Raw genomic sequence first — 25,540 nt, forward strand, 5'->3', positions numbered from 1 at the left:
GATTCATATCAATTGCATCTCCCTGCGCCTTGCCCACACTCTCAGAAAGAACCCACGGGAGTCAAGAAGATATTACACCACCTTTCACGTTTTATTCTCTTATTATGGTGCTGTTGCTTCCCTGTACAGCTGCCCAATAATCCCCCAAACATCTTCCTGTACCTTTCAATTGTCCATCCACCAAGATGAGCTCGCCCGCAAACCCTCCTGGTCCCCTCACCCCCCCTGCAGAACCCTCCTCACAGGCGCCTCAAACCGCGCAAGCCTCCCAAGCAACAGCACAACCTCAAGTGGAGGCACTCCTCTCACAACCCTTAACCTCACTACAAGACGATGGAAGTTCAAACAGACCACGAGATCACCGCCTGATCCATCTCCTCCTTGTTTCTCACGGCATCGCAGCATATCAGCAACGCGTTCCCCTCCAACTGATGGATTTTGCCTACCGATACACCAGCTCTGTCCTGAGTGACGCCTTACACATTCAAAACGAAGCCTACGACCAGGCCGACGGAGGTGCTCAGACTAAAGGTCGGGGCGCAAAGCAGAATCAGAACAAAGGCGAAGAAGGGGACATAAGCCTGGCTGCTCTGCGCATGTCAATAGGGTCGAGAATGGGTCACCAGTTCCAGGGAAGTCTACCAAAGGAGTTTCTCAAACAGCTAGCCGACGAGAGGAATCGAATATCACTACAGGCTCAAACGAGGGATAGTGAGAAGGCCGGGCCCATGATAGGGGGGGTCCGACTCCCTCATGAGAAATACTGCCTGACCGGTGTTGGCTGGGGTTTGAAAGATGAATGGGACAGTGAAGGCGAGGAAAGCGTGGATCAACCCGATGAAGAAGAGCGACCAGAGCCAGAAGATCTCATGCAAATGGATGACAAGGAAGGGGACGAAGACGACGAGGGCTTGGGCACAATGGAGGACGTGTTCGGTCCAGACGATGGAGGCGGTGACAAGGAGGCGGATGCCGATGGCGATGTGGACCTGTCGTAGGGCGACTCGGACACTGGGAAAGGGCATACAAATGGCATTATCAATGGTGTACGAGGGCATACGAACGGCTTTACGGAGTTAATGTGATCAGATACCCTCAAGGGATTCAGCCGGTGGGTGGCAGGACAACACGGGGGACCAGATTCTGCGGGAGTGGTTTAGGGGAGCTCAAACTGGGCGGATAGAACGTCTATATCAGCAGTCATTCCTAAGGGGTTTGTGCATAGCTCTCAATCAATAGTGACAATGGGCGAACATATCACGACAATCCGTCCCAACTATCCAGCTTTGGTCCACTGATCCGATCCCCCTACTGTGTCTCCTAGTATAATTTCGCTGATTCTACGCAAAAGAAGTCTTCTGAAGCATGTAGAAGAAAGATGTCGATCCTCACCCGCAAAGCTCTGAGTCAGTCATACGTATTCCTTTCTTCCTTCTTAGAAAAAAACACCGTGTGTGATCACCGATACATACCGGCATGTCCCGACCCAAGCCAAAAGGGTTTTCTGGCGTCTCGAAGGATGTGGCCGATGCATAAAATACTAGGTAAGTGTTTCGGCAATTCCGAACATTCGGGCCAAGTATACCTAGTATAAAGTGAGACCCATGGATCCGCTTTCGTTCGTCCATGGTGAAGTCGAATTCCTCTTTCTTCACTGAAGGTCTGGAACTAGTGGAGAGGAGAGTCGAGAGGAGCCTTACGCCTGACGCCAGACAGAGACCGAGACCGAGACGTGTCTCAATAATCACAAATGACTGGGCTTTTTGCCTTTTTCTTCAACACTATGTACAGTATCTATTACTTTTTTGTTGCCCCTCAGAATAGCACCCAGAGATAATCTCGGAGCTAGATCCCCTTTCAGGTATAACGGTTAAGGATCTATTATACTTCGGGTATACCTCCTCGTATAGCCTCACGTCACTCTCTTTCCCCCCGTTTGTTTCAAGACGCAGGTTGGCCCAGACCGAAGAGTTCGACAATCTCATCATAATCGTATCCCGCATTGACGGCCAACTGCAGCAAAATCCTCGCTTTCCACGGATTCAAAAATCCGCTTGGGATCAGGAATGCATTGTCTGGATCGAATGGCACGAAGCCGTCGGGTGTTCGATGACTGGCAACAATGGGAGTTCCGGTCGCGTTAAACACGGCTTCGGCCACCGCGAGGCCCGGTCTTGTCACGCCGCCCGCACCGGTGCCCGCAACCACGATGCCCTTTGCGCCGTTTTGCACGGTCGAGTTGAACAGTTTCGCATCCATGTCTTGATGGGAAATAATGATATCGATCTGAGGCAACAAGTCGGTACCCGAGATGTCAAAGATCCTTCTCCCGATAGGTAGAGCTGGCTGGTAGTAGAAATAGGGCAATTGGTTGATGAAGAATCCAAGCTGGCCTGGTTCTGTACTGTGGAAGGTGTCGAGTGCGTTGGCGTTGTATTTGCTCGTATAAGTTGCGCTTCCGATACGGCTATGTGCAGCAAGCGTTAGCGACAAGAATGGAAGGAGTTTGGCAATTGCTACCAAGAATGGGCGAATGAAGGGGAAGAAACACCCTCTGCCACCCAAAAGGAGACATGTTTGACACTTACTCATTCAAAGTGATCATAACGCCACGGCCTCTTGCACTGGGTGAAGAAGCTAGACTGACAGCTTGTAGAAGATTCAAAGGGCCATCGGCACTCAACGCCGTGGCTGGTCTCATAGCGCCCACGACCACGACCGGCTTTGTCGAGTTGACGACCAAGGACAAGAAGAAGGCGGTCTCTTCCAGAGTATCTGAGCCATGTGTGATGACGACACCCGTGACATTGTCTTTGGCGAGTTCCCTGATGACGAGAGGGGCCAGCTTGAGCAAGACGGTCTGATTCAAGGTACTACTAGGCACGTTCGATACCTGATAGCCTTGGATGTTGGAGTAGTTGAGAATCTCGGGCACGGCAGCAACAAGCTCTTGTACACCTAGCCCAACGGTCTCAACCACTGTCTCTGTGTTGCTGTTAGCCAGACTGGCGATGGTTCCTCCCGTGGCGAAGATGGTAATGTTTGGAAGGGACGCGTTGTACGGGCTTTGGACGTCTTGCCGTGAGTAGAGACTGTGTAACGAGGGGATGACAGGCGAAGCCGCAGCCGCGACAGCCAATCCGGCGACAAGCACAGCCGACAGCATACTTGCGATTGCGACTAGTGACTAAGTGATTGGCTTGCAGCTGGTCAAGGATGCGTATTATGAGTCGTGTGGAGTCAAGTGAGATCGAATACTGAATGACGAGGCTGGTTCGTGCTTAAGGTCGTAAAGGAGCCAGTCATCGTCACATCAGGTTGTGCTCACCTTCTTAAATACCTTTTTCCAGGCTCGAAAACCCGTCTAAGTTCCTCTCAGTCCGTTTTACTGCTTGAAATTATCCGTCCGCAGCTCTCGCATTATCTGGACAATGTCGCAATCCGCTACGGTCCGGCCAAAGTCCGTGGACGGCTGTACCGAAAACCCAGGAGAAACGCGGGACCATACGTCCCTCAAGACTACTTGTACCGAGTATACTTGTCCCAAACGAGATCCAGGAATAGGATCCATTGGCAATATCCACTGAAGAAAGGATATCCGGCTCGTTGTTTACCAGCCAAGGCTCGCCATGCTGGAGCCTTACTGGTCGGCGCCTATGCGATGGACTTGTCCGATACCGATAAGCAAGGCCACGAGCCAAGCACGGTCTAGGGCATGTAGGAACGTCATTTGGAGCTACACGAACAAATGCAAGGATAAATGCACGGGGAGAATAGTATAGTGGTACAAGTAGTAGCCCGAGGATAAGAGGTGCGGACGGCAAGGTATCTTTGGAGAGGAGTCGGAATGGCACGATGCCATGGCTTGGCGCCAAGACGTACATACGAGTATTACACATAGATATATGTCTTGATGTCTTAACACTCTCCATAGTTACAAAGAATACTTTTGTACTTCCCTATTCTACACATATCACACCCTTCTATTCCACAATGTACTAACCTAGGTAATATTTCTCCGTGAATCACTCCGATGATCAAAATGGCCAGGACTACGGACTACTCCGAGCCCTTATCCGGCTCGTCCACGACTCGTACTAACCAAGCCGTGCAAGCTTAATAATATACAGAAGGCTGGTAGAGGAATGTGTTGCAGTGACTGCGATAACGGAGGAAGGCAGCTTTTGCCTGTGATCTGGACATGTCAAGCGCTGTTTGAACACAGCGGACATCAAGAGACTGGACGACGGGCGATGTCGCGATGCGTTTTGAGGCAGTGGAAAAAGGATCATGTTCGTTTCACTTGTGTGTACCCGTTGATGGTTGAGAGCTGGGACTCTCCACGAATCTTTGAAAAGACCAAACTGAGATCGCGGTAGGTAGCGATGTATCGTTCGATTGTTATCATTATTTATTTTGGAGACGTATTGCTCTGCGCCGCGGACTTCATCGGCTTCGGCATGGGCTCATCTGGTGTAACCATTCGCCTAGCCTCAGCCCGCAGTTCAACCGTTGTATCCTTTCTGCTTGATCATAGTCGTGCAAGGAAATGCATCACGCTCGAAAAATATGAAAGGACGGTGGAGGCGAGAGAGTATCTCGCAGCAAGCAGCCTGGAACTCGGATTCGGCATCTTTTGTACTCTATGAGGGAAAGCCGCGGGGGGTTCAAGGAGGATGGTACGAATAGCCATAAGCGGATTCCGAAGATCCAAAGAGGTCTTCACCAATTGTCGTTAGTTTTAGATACTGGTGTTAAAAGAACCACACGTAGTAGAGATGTAGGACCAATGGGACGGTCGATCGAAGGGTGATTTGAAAGGTGAGTAGAGGTGAGAGAAGGAGCAAGCCACAAGTGTATCTCGTACTTGTGCCTGTAGTTTCTCACGTGATGCCGCCGAGGCTTTTGCACCCCCAGAGTTTGCGGGCGTCGACAGGTCGCTGTGGCTGTCGCCGACTTCTCCGCTCGTCCACTCATTTCAAACTTAATTACATGGCTTTCCGTAATTTATAGGATATATTCTTGCCTATATCTGTCGAGCGCATGCCTGCCATCCCTACCTTGTGGATGGACTCATCTAAATGGCACCAGGAGCCATTAGATTGGGCTTCTCACGCCTACCAACTGCTTGCCCCTCAAATTAACGTCAAAGGTCGCATGGCTCTACTTTTGCTGCTCGCCGTCATCTGGGCTTTCTCATGGTAGGCCTTGCTTTGATCTTTTGCCGCGATCACCGCTAATCCTGTAGGCTGCTATGGCGCGCGTATCAGGTCCTCACCACACCGAACGAGATTCTGGTAGAGAAACTCGGCCTGGACATTCCCCCCACTCCGCTCCTCATCCTCGAAGAAATATCCCCTACCGAAGTCTATGTGACGTGGAAACATGCGGAACCATCTTCTTCCATTCAAGAACACTACGTGGAGCTCAATGGCGTCCTTATTGGGACCACCAAGAAGAGTGAGATGGGTGCTATCATATCTGGCCTTCGCCCTGGGACCAAATACGCCATCCGCGTCTTCTGTGTCAGTACTGGCACCTTCCAGACTCCGAGCGCCCCTTTTCATGTGCGCACGCCTCATCTACCAGCGGGCAAGGAGGCTCCCGAATCAGTTCCCGCGGTGAGAGGGGTGTCGGTGCGAAATGCTCCCACTGCCACCCCTTTAGCTGCGCCCTCCATGACTCGCGATCTTAGCGGAGGACAGCCCATGGGTAGAAGAGGGACCACCGGTCGTAGACCTTCCCCGGCTGGTCATGGCACTGATGCACAGGCTCAAGACGCAGGATCGAGAGTCGAAGACGAAGAGGTGGACGGTGATCTCGCGGAGTTGTCACAGCGGTTCCAAAAAGTTCAACAAGACATTGAGGCTGTTGAGGCTCAGATACAGGAGGAGGACAGAGAATTTGAAGCTGCTTTGAAGGAACTGGAAGCGCGGCGTGACGAGTTGAAACAGAGTCTCAAAGAGCGGGATGAAGCCAGCAGCGACCTTCGTAAGCAGGTCCACAAGGCAGAGACACTCAGTCGCACGGCTCAAAACGAAAAGACCAAGAAAGAACGCTTGTTGCAGCAAAAGGAAAACCAGCGCAGGAAGAGGAAGGACGACATTTCGAGATGGGAGGAGGCCACCGCTGCCATGAAGGAGGAAATTGCGGGCATTGAGAAACAGAAAGCTGCAATTGAACGCAGGACTCAGTCTGAGCTCCGGGAAATGCGCAGGAAAATCGAAGAGGAACAAAAGGAGGTCGCCATGCTGGAGGATGACAACAAGGAGAAAGCACTGCAGATCAAAGCGCTGGAAGAGGAACGCCAATTGCAGAACGTGGATGAGGAGACGGAAGAATCTAGAGAAGCCGACCGTCTCGACCGTGAGCGCGATATGAGATGGCGGGCAAGATACGAAGGCTTGCAGCAAACCTTCACCCGGCTATGGAACGACCTACAATTGGCCAATCAGCAAGTTAACTATACCAGGGAACAAATCAATCAACTCGAGGCAAGACGGGCAAATTCCATGGCATTCGCGCCTATTGCGCCGTTGGATCTGGATGCCATTCGTCGTGGCATGAGGCCCATGCGACGAGCGAGACCGGCAGGCTCGTTGGGGAGCAGTATCTCGTCGCCGCGAGGCCCGTTTGCTGGACCGGAACCTTTCCCGGCGGGATTGCAGTATACCTCTGCTCCCACCTCATCTCCCACAGCAGCTGTTCCAAGTTATTTCAACCCGCAGAATGGGATGACACTGGCGATGCCTGTAGAGACGACAGCCTCAACTCACGATGACATTGACGCCATATCTTCGATCCCCATGAGTCCTCGCGCAGACTCACTCTTGCCAGCTGATCTGCTCGGTGACGAGTCTGCCGATGAGCTTCCCGACACCGAAATTCCGCGACGGAAAGAAAAATCCGAGACAGGAATGACTCCCTTTCCCACGATAGGGTCGCCCATACTGCATGCTGATAGCGGCCGGACAGAATCTCCTAGTGTTGGCTCCTCGTCTGGCAGGTCGTTCTCCAGTCCTTTACAAATTTCTGCGCCCGCGGAAGGTGATGAGAAGTCTTCAAATTCCGGAAAAAAGTCGGACAACGCACCAGAAGAAGATGAGGTGGTTCAGCAACCCAAGAAACCCAAGTACACGTCAATGTCATCCATGTTTGGGCTCAATCGTCAGCGAGGCAAGACTCTAGCTGATCAACCACCCCCTCTCGGATCTCTCAAACCGAGCCAGAGTCAGTCATTTCCAAGGAATGTGGAAGATTTTGATCCGCGACTAGAAACCAAAAGGCGACTAAGCTATGGCGGAAACTGGGCATTTCCAGGATCGGCCCTTTTAAACAGCAGCAGCGCTCAGGAGGAAAAAGAGCCTTCAGTTTCTCGCTTTGCGGCGACGAGGCGTGCCTTTGGATTAGGCGGCTTTGGAAAGTCGGCTGCAGCTTCAGCGAACTACGACCCGTTCGCCATGAGGTCTGCATCCTTCGATCCAGGACTTCGAGGCGAGACTTCCTCCCCAAGGCCGTCATCCACCTACTCTTTTGACAAACTGCCACGGCCGTCGATGGAAAGTCAGTTTCGTGCGTGGAACGACAAATCGGTGCTGCGAAATAGTCCGTTGGCTCCAGACTGGGGTTCGCTCCATTCATTTTCTCGTTCGCACTCACGGCGGCCTTCGATCGTGTACGGATCGACCAGCAACCTCTCGCTTCCACATGGAGACGAGGAAGTTGTCGAGCCAGATCGCAAACCCACACGTCCTCTACAGGCGCCCATTGGCACCCGGCCGGCATCCTCCCAGCAGTCCTCGACTCCAAAGCTGAATCCGGCGGCTCCGTCATTCACGACACTGTTCGGCAGGCGCAGCGAGAAATCCAAAGACAAGGACAAGAACAAGGCGAAAGAGTCAAAGGAGAGGGTGAACGACATGGAAGCCGCCTCCCCCCCGGAGTCTCGAAAGTCCAAGGACACCAACTCCATCGCAGCAACTGTGTCTACCCTCGAGTCTGAGACGCTCGATCGAACACAGTCCGGGGCCAGCGCTCAGTTGTCCCTTGAGAATACACCAGCGAAGCCGACGTTTATCTCCAAGATCACGCGCAAGGCAAGCAGCAATAAATTTGGCAGCTGGAAAGACAAGGGTAGCTTGTTCTCCCGAAAGGAAGCATCTGTTCCTAACGGCGAAAACGAAGAGGAACAAGGGTCAAGCGAACACCTAGGGAGGAGTTTAGAGAGCACATCGACAACGCCCAGCGCCGAGGACAAGAAAACGAGCAGAACTAGTCTGAGCAACTGGAGCTTTATGCGCAAGAACAAGAAGGGGCTGAAGGAGGATCTGACCGCCAGCGAGATTAGTGAGAGCAGTGAGCGGTTAAGTGAGGCAGAGGAGATGGGCGAGGAGAGGGATGAGGATGAATAGGCAGAGCAGGCATACGAGGCATGAGGAGGAGACCTTTTATACATGATTCGCATATCAGTTTAGTATTGAAGTTGGTCAAGCCGGTTCTTTGAGGGGGTCGCATTATATGCCAGTGACTCATTCTAGTCTTTAAACACGACTCACTCACTCACTCCACCATTAACCGTATTTCTTTCCTGTTTCGGATTTTTAGTTAATTCCTCTCTCTTCTTGCTGGTCAAGTCGATAAATGCTGAACGTGCTGAACCGACGCGCCTTTTGTCTCTTCTTATTCTCCAATGGCCAATTCAAAGTTTGTCCCACCCCCGCGCTGACGTCTGGCTATCGTGTCATGGACTAATTGATGGGATTGTCGTTCTCGGTCTAGGTATGAATACGTGCGTAGCTTCGAACGCGAGGAGACGTTGTTGCCCAACACGTGGATCGTGGTGAGGATCGATGGGCGGGGATTTCATAAGTACGTGTTGTCTCTCTTTCTCTGTCTCTGTCTGTTTGTCTGGGGTTTTGGGATGATGGTGGATGGGAGGGAAAGAAAAAGGATGAAAAAATATCAACATCAACATCAACATCAGCATTGGAGGAGTTAACTCCGTCCCATCCATTTCCAGGCCAATGTGTTTTTGAACTCCCTCTACAAGATCTTGTCTATTCTCTTCTATTCCGTTTCTGGTCCTCTTTTTCTTGTTGGAGGAGGCTCTCTGTCTCTACCTATCCATCCCTCCCACAAATCCCCCCCCTTCCTCAAACTCCCCCCTCCTGGCAAAATTAACCAAGCCATCTGTCGAGCCAGACTGTCCGCCTTCTACGACTTCCGCAAACCCAACGACCCGCGCGCGCTGCGCCTCATGAACCACGCGGCCAGCCACGTCGTGACGGCGATGCCCGAAATCGCCGTCGCCTACGGTGTCTCGGACGAGTTCAGCTTCGTGTTTGACCGCGCCACGACGCTGTTTGAGCGGCGGCGGGACAAGCTCGTGTCCACGGTCGTCAGCACCTTCACGGCCGCGTATGTGGCCGGGTGGGATTTGTTTTTTTGTGATGATGATCCCCAAGGGGACGATGCTGGTGCTGGTGCCGGTGCCAGTGACGGTGACGGTGCGATAGCACGGAAAAAGTTGACGATGGACATGTTGCCCACATTTGATGGTCGGGCTGTCTGTTATCCCTCCTGGGCCAATCTGAGAGATTATCTGAGTTGGAGGCAGGTTGATTGTAAGATCAGACTCATACAAACACCCTTTCCTTCTCTCTCTCCCTCGATTGTTCCATTCCCTTTAGCATCGCTCTCTTTTTTTTTTTTTGTTCCAACCAAAATTAGTCAACCTGTCTCCCCGTTTTTTTTTTCTTATGTCATACGTATGTACATACTGACTGGACAAGTCAGGCCACATCAACAACCTCTACAACACGACCTTCTGGGCCCTGGTCCAGCAAGGCGGCATGACCCACACCGCGGCCGAGGAGCTCCTCAAGGGCACCCTAGCCAGCGACAAGAACGAGATCCTGTGGTCGCGCTTTGGCATCAACTACAACAACGAGCCCGAGATGTACAGGAAGGGTAGCGTCGTGTTTCGCGAGTATCGAGTCGAGGACCTTCCAGGGTCTCATCAGAAGGGTAGAGGAAGGGGAGGGGGCCAGCGACAGCGACAGCGGAAGCGGAAGCAGGGACAGGAAAAGAAACAAGAGGACCAGCGAAACCGGGAATTGGACCGAAAGCAGGACCACGAGCATGAGGACGACGACGACGAAGACACTCAACAATCCGCGGTCCCCGAACCTGCCCTCTCCAAAACCCAAGCTGAGAGGTTGCGCAAGGCGAAGAAAAAGGCCACAGTGGTCACGAGCCACGTCGACATCATCCGCGACGAATTTTGGGTTCGCAGGCCGTGGATCAGGAGTGGAAGGCCGGGGAGGGAGGTTGGTGGTGGGGAAGATGACAATAAAGAAGAAGGGGCAGAAGAAGACAGGAAAGAAGGGGAAGGAGGAGGAGGTGGGGGAAAAGAACAACAACAACAAGGGGATACCAAATCGTGAGGATGGAAGCGTCCTTCACAGCATCCATTCGTCGAATTTCTGGCATTGGTATATTCGCATAACAAGTGACATGATGAGGCAGTACTCAGACCAATTGCATCCTTGGTTTTAATTCCACATCTGATAATATGGTGCACTGATAATAGCTAAAACCCTTTTTGTCTCCTTTCCAATCTCCGTCGTCCTCCTTCAAGGCCGCCTTGCAGCAGGTCCAATATGCATGCCATCGTCTCCACTCCACCAAATACATCTTCACTCATCCCCCTGACGACGATCGATCGGATCCATCCACTCATCCAGTCATGCACGAGCCATTGACATCAACTTTGGTGATCCATTCCCGCCGACAAGGAGCCAAAACGTATGGTCTTAACACCCAAATTGTGGGCAAAAGAACACGAGGAGCAAACACCAACCATCCCTTCGGGGCATCCCTTCGGGGCATCCCTTCGGGGCATCCCTTCGGGGCATCCCTTCGGAGAAGGTCTGATGTATGGCTTTGAGCGTCAGAAACTCGCTGACCTTCGGCTCACTTTGTCACTTTCTCGGTACTGCAGTTCTGACATCGGTTATGCTGGCATTTCGGACAGTTGTTCGTTCTGATCGAAATCGGATTGTGGCCGCATCGGTGCTGTATTTCCATCATCAACAACGCCCTCTAAAAATCGATCAGATTGCCTGGGTCATCCAAATGCCGCGGACGGGCAGACAGGCATTCTTTGCTCGGGTGGGGGAGAGAAGGGGGAGATAAATACGCATGTCCAGACAAACACTGTCACTTTCTTCTTTCCCTTTGATGGAGGACATCTGTAGATGGGGAGATTAGCAAAGATAGGTAGAGAAGCTGGATGATCACCGGCCGACTTCATTGATGAGCAGGTTTCGTGTGTAGGGTCTGTGAAGGTGAATGAATGCCTGAGGAAAACATGCTGAAATCGACGAAGCGGCGATCATTGTAAAACCTTGAGACCAAGTCGATGTCCGGTTTTGCTTCTATTTTTTCGCATTTTTTTGCTGAGCTGGTCTTGTGCGCATCAACGGAGCCACATGGACACACCGTACCCACTAACCAGAAAGCTCTTCTTACTCTAACTCTTCCTCTTCTCTTACTCGCTTCCTTCGCTCATGGTTACCGTATTGGAGCTCTCCTATCGGGCATGAAGCTCAGTGTAAATGATTGGACTGGATTGGTGGAAAGGGGCGGTCAGACACAAAACTAGGTAGAAAGTCCCGTGCAGCACAGGAGCCAGGAGAAGAGAGTAACGTCGCTTGATACGAGTAGAATTGAAGTGTTAGAAGTAGGTATAACACAAGTGCAGAAAGTGTAATCAGTAGATTTAAGTCTGGGGCTGTTGGAAATTGTTACACCTCATATAGTCTGTGAAACAGGACGAGGTGTAGCCGTATAAACGCTCCTTTGTCGTCTCGGTGAGTCCCATGGTCATCCCCGCATGATGCTGTGTCCCGCAGTCAGAGCTGATGAGGACGAGCGGTGAAGCGGTCGCAAGGCTGAGATGAATCCGGAATTCGGACCCTTTTTCAGTTAGCCGGTCCTCTTTCTTGCAGAATAAGTGGTCGTGAAGGAGACACAGTGTCTCACTCACATCGAGAACGCAGGAGGAGGAGGGAAGGGGGAGGGGTCGGAAACTTTATACATATGCCACCAGAGGAAGGGGCTTCCAGTGCTCTGGAATGCGAGCCATGCACTCAACTGGAGCTGGAGGCCAACTCGTGGACAGAAATATCGCCCTGGGTAAGTGTTGTTTCTGGAAGGTAAGAAGTCACGGATGGTTGGGACATTTGATATATATGTCAGGTTATGGAAGGGAGATATGGAAAGAAGAACCGAAGCCAGGCTGCCTTGCGTCGAAGGCAACAACCTCTTGGATTGGTCCATGTGGAACTGTGAAACAGAACTAGGCAGTCATGAGATTTCTTCATTTGTTTGTGAGGAAATCAGGGTTTGTTCCTCTATACATATAGTTCTAGAAGAAGCCCTCGAGGTGGTGTGTTCACCCTGGGGAGATTGAAATGAAGTCTCATTGAGGACGTCTCTCCGCCACCAAAGGGATGTCCCCTCAAGATATACCTCCGGAATCTACTGCTTTTGTCCATGTGACCAAGTTGGATGCTGCCTGTTATTGTTTGCCTTGCGGCTCACACAACGCAGGCGACTCATTGGTGGTGGGAAAAAGAAATGACAGCCTAGCTGTGGTGTGGAGTCGCCAGCGAATCCCTCGAGGTCTTGGGATTGGGGGTGCGAGCCGGGGAGGCACGGAGGGTAGTACTGCCCTTTCCAGGTTATGGGGCTGGCGGGTCAGGAGGAGATCTTAATGTGTATATAAACACATACGCATGTTGGGTACACAGATCCGAGTATCGAATACCTCTCTGTTCGTACCTGGGGGAGGCCTTCCCCTTGTCATGCGTTGAGCACAGGCCACCCAAGGTGAGATGGATTCCCCCTCCATCCGGACAGAAACTTGGGGGAACTTGGCTCATATTCAGGGGCCAGTCGGTCGGACGGAACTATCTGGGTTGAACAGCGTCGTCATGAAATGGTGACACCCAGGTCGAACGAAGAACTTGCACCATTCTCAGCTTTCAGGAGTTGGCGAGAAACGAGGAAAATCAATTTGATGTGACGGTTCAGATGACCATGTAATATGTAGCTAGCCGTGCGGCACACATAACAGGAAGCACGAGAAGGTGCGGGTGTGAAGTCCCGTTGTTCCCACATTCTGTACTACAGATGTGCTCCTGGTAATGTGGGAACCCTGTCTCTTCCCACAGAAACAGAGAAACACAGGGACTGGCAATGGGAGGCCAAGAAGTAAGCAATCCCCATTCTTCGGAGGAAAGCCATCGGTCATAATCACCATGTACGAAGGCAAGAGGGCAATAAGTGGTCCTGACAAGGTCATTCCCACCTTCACTCGAGGTACACTGGTGGGTGACTGGCGCTGTACTCGATACGTCCTCCCCACACATTGGCGACCACAATTGTTTGACCCGGTGAATGTCCCCGCGGTTCTTGAGCTTATGCCTATCGAGAATGGTCTTCGACCCAGGGACCTAAGAATTCTCGGGTTTAGGATGGCCATCCCTGATATCCCCGTCAGCCTTGTTGGTGGACAAGGCCATGGACACTGCGGTATAGCTACATCGTACTTGGTGTTCAAGGACAAAGACACTGGGGCCAACATATATAGATTCCAGTACCCAGCTCGACGGGAGTAGAAAACGGAACATATACTTACTAGTAAGTTGGGAAGACTTCTTTCAAGTTCCGACAAAAGTTGCGTCTCGATATCCAAGTTTGTTCACTCCCACCAGGCATAACGATACAGTGTAGCATTGGGCTGGATCAAACATGCCCGTCACACAACACCACAATGGTTTGGAAGTTGTCCCTTGCTGGATCAATGGAAAACCTATCCCACTCGACACCAGTCGCCTGATCGAGGTCCATTCATCGGCTCAGGGGAAGCTCGTCCACTATGCGCAGGGAGCCTCCGTCAACGATGCTACAGCTGCGGTTCAGGCGGCCGCAGACACATTCAGGACTTTCAAACGAGTGCCGCACCAGGACCGCCGGGCATTGCTTTTGAAGGTGGCAGACATCCTCGAAAGCCGCGTCGACGAGCTTGCCCGCTACCAAATCGAAGAGACATCCTGCCCAGAATCCTGGGCCAAATTCAACGTCATCCTCGCCGCCAGGGCTATCAGAGAGATCGCCGCGAATATCACCATCGCCTGTACGGGGGAGATGCCGCCGCCGGAGACTGCAGAGACTTTTTGTCTTGTCTATAAGCAAGCGGTGGGCCCAGTCCTAAGTATTGCCCCCTGGAACGGCAGCATCATCTTATCGGCGAGGGCGCTGGCAGCTCCCCTGGCTGCGGGCTGTACGGTCGTCTTCAAAGCGTCAGAGTTGAGCCCGCGTGTCCACCATGGCGTCGTCGAAGCCTTCCTGGCCGCGGGTCTCCCAGCGGGCAGTGTGAACCAGATCCAGGCCAACCGCGAAGACGCTAGCCGCATTACCGAGACCATCATCGCACACCCAGCCATTCGCAAGGTGGAATTCATCGGTAGCGCAGCTGTCGGGCGCATTATTGGCCAGCTAGCGTCCAAGTACCTCAAGCCGGTCTTGATGGAACTCGGCGGCAAGGCTCCTGCTATTGTTCTGAAGGACGCGGATCTGAAAAAGGCTGCGACACTTTGTGCCCAGGGGGCGACTATGCACCACGGCCAGATCTGCATGTCGACTGAGCGCATCATTGTCGTTCAAGACGTGGCGGATGAGTTCATCGATTGTCTGCGCGGTGCAGTTGCAGGCCTCCAAGGTAACGCCGGGTTCGCCGTTACAAAAGCCATGGCGCAAAAGGCCCATAAGTTGCTCTCTGACGCCACGGATCAAGGGGCGACGTATCTGATCGGCGACAATAAGTGGCGCGGTGACAGCGGTGCTGCGCTTGAGCCAACATTCCTCACCAACGTCCAGCCTGGAAACCCCATCTATGACCTCGAAACCTTTGGTCCTTCGGCCACAGTATTCATCGCGGCAGACGAAGATGACGCCATCAGGATAGCAAACGACAGCTCGTATGGTCTCACGGGGTCCATCCACACGCGGGATGTCTTGAAAGGTCTTAGGCTGGCCAAAGAGTTGGAAGTCGGACTGGTTGCCCTGAACAGCCTGACACTATATGATGAGGCCTCGGTCCCTCTAGGCGGGACGAAAGGGAGTGGCTGGGGCAGGAACAACAGCAGATATGCCGTGGAGGAGTTTCTGATCTCGAAAACAGTGGCGGTGGCCGCAGATGTTGGAAGTCCTATCTTTGGGGCGAGTTGAGAGGACGAAGCTCTACAGAATGTAAGGGCATGTAGAAGTCTGGTATTAGTTCCTCTGGAGTGACGTCAATTCCTCGAGATGCGCTTTTTCATCTGCGGTGCTTCTCTCATTTTCCTCTTACCTCTTAGACCAGAGAGCTCCCTTAAACGACAAGAATAATCACCAGCAGACCTGCAAAGGGCCCGACGACATACGATCAATGAATCTGGCCAAGTCGGGGTACGAGGTACACTGACCCACGACGCCCCTGCGTGGCTGTTCTTCTTACAAACACTTACAGTAGTGAGCATCACTATTGGCCATCCAGCCTCATTTCACTGATCAGACTTTTCTTTTAGGGACCCGCTCCTCCCAATACTGCAAAGTGCCCAGCAGGAAGATGCCCCGACAATTCCCCCTACGCCTCCCCATCGCCATCCCTTGCCGTCTCTGGAGATCTGGGGCTTGTGGGCTTATCGAGCCACCAATCTCCAAGCGAAGACTGGGCCCTCCACATGGGGAAGAAGCCTATCCTGGGTGGCCTGGAGGCCTCAAACTTGGCATCGAGTGCCTTGACCTGCGTCCCCATGAGCCTCGGATACCTCTAACGAGCTTGGCTGCCCTCCGTTGCCTCTTCCTTTGGGGTGAAGGTTTCAAAAGATGGAAAGGACAACCAAGCGGGAGGCTTTGCCCTCGGTATAGTCACCCTCCCCCCTCCGGCCCAGATCTTCCCAATTCTTTTCTCTGACTCTTCAATATCAAGTCAGAAAAATAACCACATGCCAACCTGTGCCTTGCCTGAAGGACAACTTACATACACCCCATGTGCACTTGGCCGTCTCCCTGAGTAAGAAAATCCGCTGTCATAGACCATGGATGCGCCCACGCCTAAATCGACAAAGTCTCGGAAGCGAGACACGGATGAAAGCCGAGCGGAGAGAAAGAGGATCCAGGACCGTTTAGCCCAACGGGCCACGCGTGAGAGGACCAAGAACCGCATCGCCTATCTCGAGCAGCGGCTCAGCAGCCTCGAGGCCGGCGACAAGGACGGCGAGATCACAAACCTCACGCGCATCATCGACAACCTCCGCAATGATAATAATCGCCTTCGGAATGCCTTGGTCAAGATGCGCACCGTCATCGACCAGGCCGTGCTGGGCGCCGACTCCAGTGAAGCTCAAACAACAGAGACGAAGCCGTCCGTGCCTGCTGCTGATCAGACACCATTCCCAGCATCTACCCCGGCTACAACGTTTGGCGACCCAACTGCTACCTTTCGTCACACTTCCGTCTCGTCGACAGACACCTCAGAGGCCACCGAGGTGATCAACGGCCACAACCTAGGCCTCAACGTAGACGTGCCACAACCAGATGGGATGGGCTCCTTGGCCGGCCTCGAGGACTTTTTCGACATGAGTTCAAACTCTTTGCTCGAAATGTTCGAGATGGGCAGTACTACGGGTTTCAGCGGCTGGCAGCCACAGACTCCCTCGCCCTTCGACTACCGCTTTCCCTCGTCCGACGCCGTGGTGAAAGTCGCGCCGGACGTGGACAAGTGGCACGTATCCAACGGCGCCTTTATCTCTTGCCTCGACAGTGTCAAACAACAGACGGCATCGACCGCCACCCTCGATATGCACGTGCCCTTCAAGGCGGCCATCTGGGGCTGGGAGAATGCCGGACCCGAAGCTCAGCACCCTGTGTGGAATGCGCTGCGGCAGGTTGACCAAAGGGTGTTTGGCACATGGACCTCCAAGGCGCAACGAATCGCCCTGATGTATGTCTGCCAGACACTGATCCAATACCGAGAAAATCCAACTCGAGAAAACTTGGATCGGGTGCCTGTCTTTCTACGCCCGAGGTATGGCCTTTTTTTGTTCCTCGGACAACAGGGCTGCTTGCTAACACGTTGACCCAGACCGTCACAGGAAAAAGTCCAGCATCCAGCAGTCATTGATTTTCTCATATGGTTAGTCTTTATTCCCATCTACCCGCCGCGCTTTGGTTCTTTTCTCGAAAGGGCATCGCTACAACCAACAAAAACCTTCACTCCACCCTACTAACCAACGAACAGGCCAGGCTTACGCGACCGCCTTGTCTTCGAACACAAGAAATACACCTCGACCGGTGACTTCTCGGCCGCCTTTGTAGAGAACTTCAACTTCTACTGGCCCTACTCGGACCGCGACATCTTCGCCTACAACCCGATGCAGAACCGGTACGAGGTTTCCAAGATCTTCCTCGAGTACGCATACAACTTCAAGAACTGGACCATGAAGCCGGGCTTCTTCAAAAAGTTCCCCGAGATGCAACACGACATTGCCGCCTTTGAGGGCACCATGGACTTTCCAAAAGTGAGCTGGTCAAGATGAGCTCACCGACTCCACCGTTAGATGGTTAGTTGGACGTGGATAGGAACTAGACGACGGGTGGTCAACCCCAATACCCTGTGTTGATGTTCATGTTTATGTTCGTGGGTTAAAGGGTTCAGCTCGTCACCACTATCATCTCCAAGAAACCGCGCGTCCTGAGGTCACCGATAAGGTGTTGGACAGCTTTGCCGCGGCCTTATGAGGGAGGCATTACAGGCGCTCGTTCGCACTCACCTCGCGAATTTACGGAGCAGCTCTAGAGACGAAAGAGTCTCTTCGCTACAAAAAAGACGCAATTCAAAGGCTCAACACATGCATGATCTACATGACCGAGATTTCGAGATATTTCTAGTACGTATTCTCGTTGATGGTGAAGCCTCTAGAATGGCACCAGAGTTAGCACAACACAAATGTCAAGTTGGGGGACTGCTTGATGCGCGGGATTGACATACCCATCAATGACAAGGTTGTGTCCCACCACCAAACTCATGCGTGGGAGACTGAGCAGCACCACCACGTCGCCAATCTCGTCAAAGGTGGCTTTCCGGCCCTGCCGTGCTTCATACTCCTCCCAGGCCTTGCCCGCGAGCTGGCCATTACCCTGGGCCATGAAGGGGTCGAGGAGCTTGGTCAGGAGGAAGCCGGGCGAGACGGCGTTGATGCGGATATCATGCTTGCGTGCCTCGAGTGCGGCCTGGAGTTTGGGAAGAACAGGGCATGATGTTAGTTTGACCAGAACGGGACAAACATAGGAGGAAAATCAAGGGAACAATGGTAGTGAACTTACGGCTTTTGTAATGCCCATGACGGCATGTTTCGACGCCGAGTATCCCGTCGTGCCAGCGCCGGCTTGGATAGAATTGACAGATGCGCAATTGACGATGGAGCCGCGCTGACGAGGTCGGCCTTGTTCGCTGTTGTTTGTTTGCCATACCTCAGCCACCGTTTCTCCGGGTCTCGTCGGAGAATTCTAACGTTGTTGAGAACTTACACTTCGATCGACTCCTGCTTCATCATCTGCCTCAACTCGTGCTTGTTGCAGAGAAACACGCCGACCGTGTTGACCTCGATGACCCGTTTCCACTGCTCCGTGTCAATGTCCCACGTCTCGGCCAGGGGACCGACAATGCCTGCGAAGTTTCTGTGCGGGCCTCTTTCTGTCAGAAATTGAAAAATATTCTTGTCGAGTTTTGGACTAGAGATAGAGACTGGGCAAAGAAACAGAGGGTCTCTTGAGAGATGTAGTAGGTAGGGAGGTAGTATGTACTGACGCTGCATAGTCGATGCGGCCAAATTCCTTGACTGCTTCGCTGACGGCGCGCTCCACATCTTCCTCCTTGGTCACGTCGGCACGGATGCACAGGACCTGTTTGTGATGATCGGGTGAGTTCTCAGGACGTGATAATTCTATATCATGCTCCCCTTTGCAAGTTTCCGTCTTTGTTTTCTGCGCAAAAAATGAACCCCGTGGAAACTATGTGGCCCTCTTACCTTGGCACCGTATTTCTCGACGGCCTTCTTGCCCTCCTCAAACGTCGCCTCGTCCTGGATGTCGACTAGGCATACCCCTTTGGCGCCCTCCTTTGCGAACGACACCCCAATGGCGTTGCCTAGCCCGCGTGCACCGCCGGTGACGAATGCAATGCCCGGGGCAATGGGTCCTGAGCGAAAGGCCATATTTATTTCTTTTGGTTGCCGCGGCACAGATATTGGATGGAGCGGGTTATGTGTGTATGATCCCAAAGTATCGGCTGGCTTGGGAGAGGACCTGTCTTATAGAACGGTCGTATTTGACGATCCCGGTAGAAAACGAGCTAAATGCTCGTGATACTGTTGATGTCGGTGATGGTCGACCAATGATTTGGCCGAAATATCGTCAATAACAAGCCTGAGGCTGAACCGCGGGCCAGTAGCTAGTATTCTCTTTTCTTGAGTATTCCTCACCCACAAACATCCGACTCACCAAGCAATGACTTGCCTTTTCTTCTGACAGCGTGCGGCATGACACGTCCATCACCCTCTTATTATACCCTAGGTTCGACGGGACAGGATTGGGTACAACTCTTGTTGCGTTGCTTTCCCGCTTGCCCTCGTCTTGATCCCCGCTTTTCTCCACAGACTTGCGCTGCGTACCGAGTTTCTTTGTAAGTAGCACGACGGCTTGAACCTCGGGTTGCGGAGCTTGGTTATTCGTGTGTGGGAGGCCCATGTTGTGGCCTTCCCGTGCTGGCCCATCAAAACCTGTCTGATTGAACAAACCCAGGCAAGTGGCGTGGACTGGCGACGTCGTAAGTCAGAAAATCCTGAATCATGACACCTTCTTCAGCGCGCTGTGCAAACATATGGAGCTCGCACACTTGTTGGACCCTGGTGTGGGGCAGTCAACCTGGAATAGAGGAGGATTCCCCAATGTCTCGCCTCCAAGGAGCATTCTGTGAATGCACATATAGAGTGGTGATTGCAGGTCGTTGTTGGAAATCGATCTGACTCGTCACCTTACCTGAAACCGTCGTGATTCCTCAACCCCATCTTCCTTCTCTGTCTTCAACATGGTGAGCGAACTCGGGTACAAGGTCGAGCCACAATGGCATTCGAAACCAAATTTCATTCGAGTCATTTGTGTTGGCGCCGGTGCGGCAGGCCTGTTGGTGGCGTACAAAATGAAGAAAAATTTCAAGAACTACGAACTCGTCTGCTATGAGAAGTTCGTGCTCACCTATCAATCATCCCCGGGAATGTCAGCTAATGACTCCAAAGGAACTCCGGAATTGGTGGAACATGGTTTGAGAATCGATATCCAGGTTGCGCTTGTGATGTTCCCGCACACGCCTATACCTATTCATTCGAACCGAATCCAGAATGGTCGACTTTTTACGCCTATGCGCCCGAGATCAAGCAGTATTTCGAGAAATTTGCCGACAAGTATGATCTCCACCCGAACATAAAGCTGAATTCCAAGGTTCTGTCGGCAACCTGGGTGGAGGACAAAGGCATATGTCAGTCCACAGGACACCGCCATGATGACCCCAGAGACTGACCTTGGGTAGACGAGGTTGAAGTTGACGTCGAGGGTCGTAAGATCAACGACTGGTGCCATGTCATCATCAACGGCACCGGCTTCCTCAACGATTGGAAGTGTGAGTCTGTCTCATCCCTCCAATAGATGCGAAATATTGACCGTTCGGCAGGGCCAAAGATCGAAGGACTACATGACTTCAAGGGAAAGCTTCTTCATAGCGCGAACTGGGACTCTTGTAGGCCTCACTTCTGCCGTCCGCCCCTGTGGTGACTGACATCTGGCAGCGGTTGATTATACGGACAAGACAGTCGCCGTCATTGGGACGGGGTCGTCTGCCATCCAAATTGTGCCCCAGGTGCAGAAGAAAGCAAAACACCTGACGACCTTCATGAGGTCTGTGACATGGATTTCTCCACCCGTCGGAGGCCAAGTTCTCGAAGAGGACAAGAGCCACTCGTCGGACTCGAAGCAGGCCCAGGCGCCTCAAGCACAGTACTGGTATACAGAGGAGGACAAGAAGAAATTCCGCGAAGACCCCCAAGCCTTGCTCGAATACCGAAGGAAACTCGAATCTAGTGTTAACAACCTGTTCGATATGTTCATCGCTGGATCGGAGACGTCGCAGTGGGCCGAGAAGCTGATGCGCGAGGAAATGCATCGGCGGATCGGACCAGGGCACGAGGAGTTGAAGGAGAAGTTGATTCCAAAATGGGCGCCGGGCTGTATGTTGAACATCGATTCCTTTGGTGGAGCGGGCACTAAACATTGAACAGGTCGAAGGATTACTCCCGGTGATGGTTATCTTGAGGCATTAGTCAAAGACAGTGAGCATACCAAATGTATCATTGACATGGAACCGGCTAACGAAAACCACAGATGTGACACCCGTCCATAATGAGATCGTCAAGGTCGTCCCTGAAGGATTGATCGACGATGCTGGACGACTGCACAAGGTCGACATTCTTGTTTGCGCCACAGGTTTCAACCTTGCGTTCGCGCCCCCATTCAAAGTCCTCGGAGTCAACGGTGTCAGTATGGCGGATGAGTTCAACCCTGAACCACAGGTTTATCTCGCTCTTACGGTGCCGAAATTCCCCAACTATTTCGTTGTCAATGGTGTCCGAGGCAACTGGGCGGCTGGCACAGCTCTCCCCTCGCATGAAGTCCAAGTCGAATATATCCTGCAATGCATGAAGAGGATGCAGGAGGAGAACATCCGAGCCCTCGAGGTTAAGATGGAGCCAGTAAAGCAACTGTACGAGCATATTGACGAATGGCACAAAGGCTCTGTCTGGAACAGCGACTGCAAGAGGTAAATTTATAAACCCCCTTTTGGTCAGATGCGCCGACTAACGAGGACAGTTGGTACAAAAACAACATCGTCGGTGGTAAGCTGTGGATTTGGGGTGGCTCGGTACGTCGAAGGCATCACTCGTGAGGGACAAAGCTGATCTCAATAGGCACTCCATTACATGAAAACCATCAAGTTTGTCCGCTGGGAGCATTATGATTTTCGCTATCGCAACAATAATATGTGGTCCTTCCTCGGCAACGGACGTGTAGAGGCTGAAGTTTTGAAAGATCTTTCAAGATTAGCACCATACATGAGAAACGAGGACGTACCGTGGACGATAGACTGAGGAGCCACGGTGCAGCATGTACCTAGAGATGCAGGCGGGATCTCAGTAATGTCATAAAGTTAGACCAATCGAATGAAAAGGCTGAGTGCACACTTCATGAAAGCATAATGTACAGTGCCCAGCCGATCCATGAATCCAGAATATCCGTGCTGTGGGCCATATGACAATCTGAACATTAGGGGACGCCTACCTATTCCAAGAAGTGTGGGGGAGAGACGATCTTGCCTCGGCAGTCCATGAATCAGTACATTCTTCGTCAGTGATTGACGGTGCGTTGCATTACTGTGTTCGTGCATATATAGCCGTGTCTAAAGCGCAACGTCTCACTATCTCCAAACAGGAAAGTCGCTCAGTCTTCCTCTAGCAGATCAACAGTCTCTTAAAGTCAGCGGAAAGCTCACTTGACAGCATGAAGGCGGCTAGATATCACGGGCGTCGCGATTTGAGGGTCGAGGATGTAGATGTCCCACAAATCGTTGACGGCCAAGTTCTGATCCAAATCGAATGGTGTGGCATATGTGGCTCTGATTTGCACGAATATCTGGTCGGTAAGTTGTGGTGTCTCAGAGACTACCCTCGAGACCATAGCTGAAGAATCGGCAGGACCGGGCATTATCCCTCAGAAGGATGCACCACATCCACTGACAGGGGCTGTGATGCCTGTGACGATGGGTCACGAATTTTGCGGTCGAGTGACCAAGGTTGGCCCAAAGAGCAAATTCCAGATCGGACAGCCTGTCATGGTTGATCCACGAGTTTTTTGTTCCAACTGTCATTCATGTAACATCGGGGACACGAATATTTGCAATAGTTGGGGATTTTTGGGGCTGCAGTCACCCGATGGGGGAGGTTTCTCGGAATACGTCGCAGTCAAAGAGGAAATGTGCCATGCCCTACCCGATTCAATCCCCTTGTCTGAAGCTGCCTTGATTGAGCCCTTGACGGTCGCTAGGCATGCGACCAAAAAATCTGGTTTCGACGACTATCGGGACAAGACCATCCTCGTCCTTGGCGGTGGACCAGTCGGATTGGCTTTAATCTTTGTGCTGAGGGCCTCTGGGTTTGGTAAACTCATCGTGAGCGAGCCAACAAGCCAGCGGCAAGAACAGGCAGCAAAGCTCGTCGACGTGGTGTTAAATCCCAGGGAAATCAGCGTGCCTGAGAAATGCCGTGAGTTAACGAGTGGCAAGGGAGTGGACGTTGTTTTCGATTGTGCAGGGATCATGCCAGGTCTAAAAGATGGTATGGATGCCCTTCGGCGCGGTGGGACATATGTTAACGTCGCTGGTTGGGAGAGAGAAGTAAAGTGACTCCCTTCCGTCAACGAGCTTTAAACATCTGACCAGTCTTTGCAGTGTGTTGTGCCCATGGAGCATTTCATGTTGAAGGAAATCATCTTCCGGGCCTCAATGAGTTATACAGAAGAAGATTTCAAGCAGACTGTGGACGAATTCGTGGCTGGTAAAGGATTAAGCCCGAGATATGCGGGACCAGATCACTGACTTGAAGTAGGAAAATTCGAGGGATTCGAGAAACTGGTTACGGCGAGAATAGCGTTGGACGACATTGTGAAGAAAGGATTTGAGGAATTAGTCAACCACAAAGATGACCATGTCAAGATCCTGGTGACTCCCATGAAGGAGCTGTTGGTCCAATGAAAGGGTGATTGATAACAGGGAGAGTTGTGAGCTTGAAGAATAGAGACCACAATGTACTGTTGATCACGTGAAATTATGATTAGTCATAACTGCGCCGTTGCCACGGGAAGGGCCGAGGCGGTGACCCACTGGCGCTTGGGGACAATTTTTGTTTTCTGGCAGCCCAAATTTTGGGCTCCGAAAGACAACATAATCAACATCCTCAGCCGTCGCTTTCTCGCGTCCTTCCTTGTCAGTCGTCTTCCTACCTCGATGGACGCCCATGCGCATCTCCTTTCGCTTGGTTGGGCAGGACCCGGCCACTCCCTCGACTCGAGACCATACAAACAAAAAGGGCATCGAGGCCTCGCTTATGATCCCGCAAAAGTCGGCAACAATGGTGTCGGTCTTGTCAAGCCTCTCCTGATATCACAAAGAAAAGGGCGATTCGGCGTTGGCAAGAAGGCGCATGAGCCACAGGCCGGAAATCAGTGGTGGCTGAAAGGATTCGAGAATGCATTGGGGAATATTGGCAAGAGTGAAAGTGAGAGGAGCAGTGGCACAACGACCCCAGTTGCATATGGCCATGGCATCGGAAAACACGGTGGGCTTTATAGCTTCTTCGTCAAGGGACAAGAGATGGAAGGCACAATTGGTAAAGTCGGCGAGTTCACGCGAGCTTCGAAGAAGAGGAAGAGTGATGCGCTTAATGATGGAGAACAGGATGATACTGAAGAATCCACGTCGTTGAAGAAGAAGAGAGAGCCTGCGACAGAATTTGAAGAGGCTGGCGCATATTTTGCGTTGCGTGACAAAGACGAGAAGCGTGGCCAGCGTGTGCAAAGGCAGGACCCGGTTGTTGAGTTCGAGCAAGTCGGCGAATACCTTCAAGCAAGGCTTCAGAAGAGACAAAAGAAGCGGAAATCAAAAGTTGGGCCTGGGGCTACAGATCTCGACACACCAGTCGAAGTTGACAACGAGGAGCCGTCAACTCCGAACAAAGTAGAGTCGAAGGAAGAGAGACAGGAACGGCGGCGACGACGAAAAGAGAAAAGGGACCAGAAGCGAAAGGCGTTGTTTGATCTGGAGAACCAACGACAAAACGTCTCACCAGCCAATTCTATTGCTAAAGATTCGGACGGCACAGCTGATCGGAGGACACAGCGCAGGCGGGGGAAAGCACAAGCTTTACCAAGTCATCAGATAGCTGAGGGCGATTTGTGACACGCTGCTTTGCATGAGTCAACTTGTGTGGTTACCAATCTCTCCAGCTTCTCTGAACTCGATCTTCGATGTAATCGTAAGACACGAGACTGATCCATCCCTGTAGCGAATGAATTTGTTGACACTCGATGATTCGACTCCGCCACGGTGATGCTCTTCAAATGAAGAGATGCGTATAAGCGAGCACATGCGCGCAGCTCTAACATAGGATGATTTTCACATCTGGTGCAAGTTGATTGACAATTCGATGTGGGACTTCCAACGCCATCCTGCATGCGCGACGCGGCAAACGTTTTCAACTAACTTAGTCTCGTCTGGGGGACCCCAAATATCTTTGTATCCGCAACTATTTACATCGCACATCATCTCAAG

At 52.1% G+C, this 25,540-nt stretch overlaps 9 protein-coding genes across 9 annotated transcripts; 7 read left to right on the plus strand and 2 right to left on the minus strand.

Moving 5' to 3' along the window:
- Nucleotides 1-185: 185 nt before the first annotated feature.
- On the plus strand, nucleotides 186-998 carry AYO21_02597 (hypothetical protein; the record flags this gene model as incomplete). The annotated part of the gene is made up of 1 exon (XM_022652575.1): nucleotides 186-998. One exon carries the CDS (start codon nucleotides 186-188, stop codon nucleotides 996-998), a length of 813 nt encoding a protein of 270 aa, XP_022515263.1.
- Nucleotides 999-1,941: 943 nt separating this feature from the next.
- AYO21_02598 (hypothetical protein) lies at nucleotides 1,942-3,166 on the minus strand (the record flags this gene model as incomplete). The annotated part of the gene is made up of 2 exons (XM_022652576.1): nucleotides 1,942-2,467; nucleotides 2,589-3,166. 2 exons carry the CDS (start codon nucleotides 3,164-3,166, stop codon nucleotides 1,942-1,944), a joined length of 1,104 nt encoding a protein of 367 aa, XP_022515264.1.
- Nucleotides 3,167-5,043: 1,877 nt separating this feature from the next.
- On the plus strand, nucleotides 5,044-8,411 carry AYO21_02599 (hypothetical protein; the record flags this gene model as incomplete). The annotated part of the gene is made up of 2 exons (XM_022652577.1): nucleotides 5,044-5,201; nucleotides 5,249-8,411. The coding sequence occupies 2 exons, from the start codon at nucleotides 5,044-5,046 to the stop codon at nucleotides 8,409-8,411; spliced, it is 3,321 nt and encodes a 1,106-aa protein (XP_022515265.1).
- Nucleotides 8,412-9,256: 845 nt separating this feature from the next.
- Nucleotides 9,257-10,445, plus strand: AYO21_02600 (hypothetical protein; the record flags this gene model as incomplete). Its single annotated transcript, XM_022652578.1, has 2 exons — nucleotides 9,257-9,623; nucleotides 9,796-10,445. 2 exons carry the CDS (start codon nucleotides 9,257-9,259, stop codon nucleotides 10,443-10,445), a joined length of 1,017 nt encoding a protein of 338 aa, XP_022515266.1.
- Nucleotides 10,446-13,818: 3,373 nt separating this feature from the next.
- On the plus strand, nucleotides 13,819-15,297 carry AYO21_02601 (hypothetical protein; the record flags this gene model as incomplete). Its single annotated transcript, XM_022652579.1, has 1 exon — nucleotides 13,819-15,297. One exon carries the CDS (start codon nucleotides 13,819-13,821, stop codon nucleotides 15,295-15,297), a length of 1,479 nt encoding a protein of 492 aa, XP_022515267.1.
- Nucleotides 15,298-16,148: 851 nt separating this feature from the next.
- AYO21_02602 (hypothetical protein) lies at nucleotides 16,149-17,648 on the plus strand (the record flags this gene model as incomplete). Its single annotated transcript, XM_022652580.1, has 3 exons — nucleotides 16,149-17,137; nucleotides 17,195-17,245; nucleotides 17,351-17,648. 3 exons carry the CDS (start codon nucleotides 16,149-16,151, stop codon nucleotides 17,646-17,648), a joined length of 1,338 nt encoding a protein of 445 aa, XP_022515268.1.
- Nucleotides 17,649-17,996: 348 nt separating this feature from the next.
- AYO21_02603 (hypothetical protein) lies at nucleotides 17,997-19,325 on the minus strand (the record flags this gene model as incomplete). Its single annotated transcript, XM_022652581.1, has 6 exons — nucleotides 17,997-18,027; nucleotides 18,101-18,342; nucleotides 18,436-18,562; nucleotides 18,640-18,843; nucleotides 18,920-19,014; nucleotides 19,140-19,325. The coding sequence occupies 6 exons, from the start codon at nucleotides 19,323-19,325 to the stop codon at nucleotides 17,997-17,999; spliced, it is 885 nt and encodes a 294-aa protein (XP_022515269.1).
- An 872-nt stretch (nucleotides 19,326-20,197) lies between these two features.
- Nucleotides 20,198-21,983, plus strand: AYO21_02604 (hypothetical protein; the record flags this gene model as incomplete). Its single annotated transcript, XM_022652582.1, has 7 exons — nucleotides 20,198-20,352; nucleotides 20,406-20,644; nucleotides 20,696-20,785; nucleotides 20,837-20,902; nucleotides 20,952-21,389; nucleotides 21,441-21,491; nucleotides 21,544-21,983. The coding sequence occupies 7 exons, from the start codon at nucleotides 20,198-20,200 to the stop codon at nucleotides 21,981-21,983; spliced, it is 1,479 nt and encodes a 492-aa protein (XP_022515270.1).
- Nucleotides 21,984-22,716: 733 nt separating this feature from the next.
- AYO21_02605 (hypothetical protein) lies at nucleotides 22,717-25,168 on the plus strand (the record flags this gene model as incomplete). Its single annotated transcript, XM_022652583.1, has 6 exons — nucleotides 22,717-22,855; nucleotides 22,911-23,477; nucleotides 23,526-23,608; nucleotides 23,663-23,768; nucleotides 23,820-23,952; nucleotides 24,049-25,168. 6 exons carry the CDS (start codon nucleotides 22,717-22,719, stop codon nucleotides 25,166-25,168), a joined length of 2,148 nt encoding a protein of 715 aa, XP_022515271.1.
- Nucleotides 25,169-25,540: the final 372 nt, after the last annotated feature.

This window comes from Fonsecaea monophora, assembly GCF_001642475.1.
Source record: "Fonsecaea monophora strain CBS 269.37 chromosome Unknown Scaff11, whole genome shotgun sequence".
Classification (NCBI taxonomy): domain Eukaryota; kingdom Fungi; phylum Ascomycota; class Eurotiomycetes; order Chaetothyriales; family Herpotrichiellaceae; genus Fonsecaea; species Fonsecaea monophora.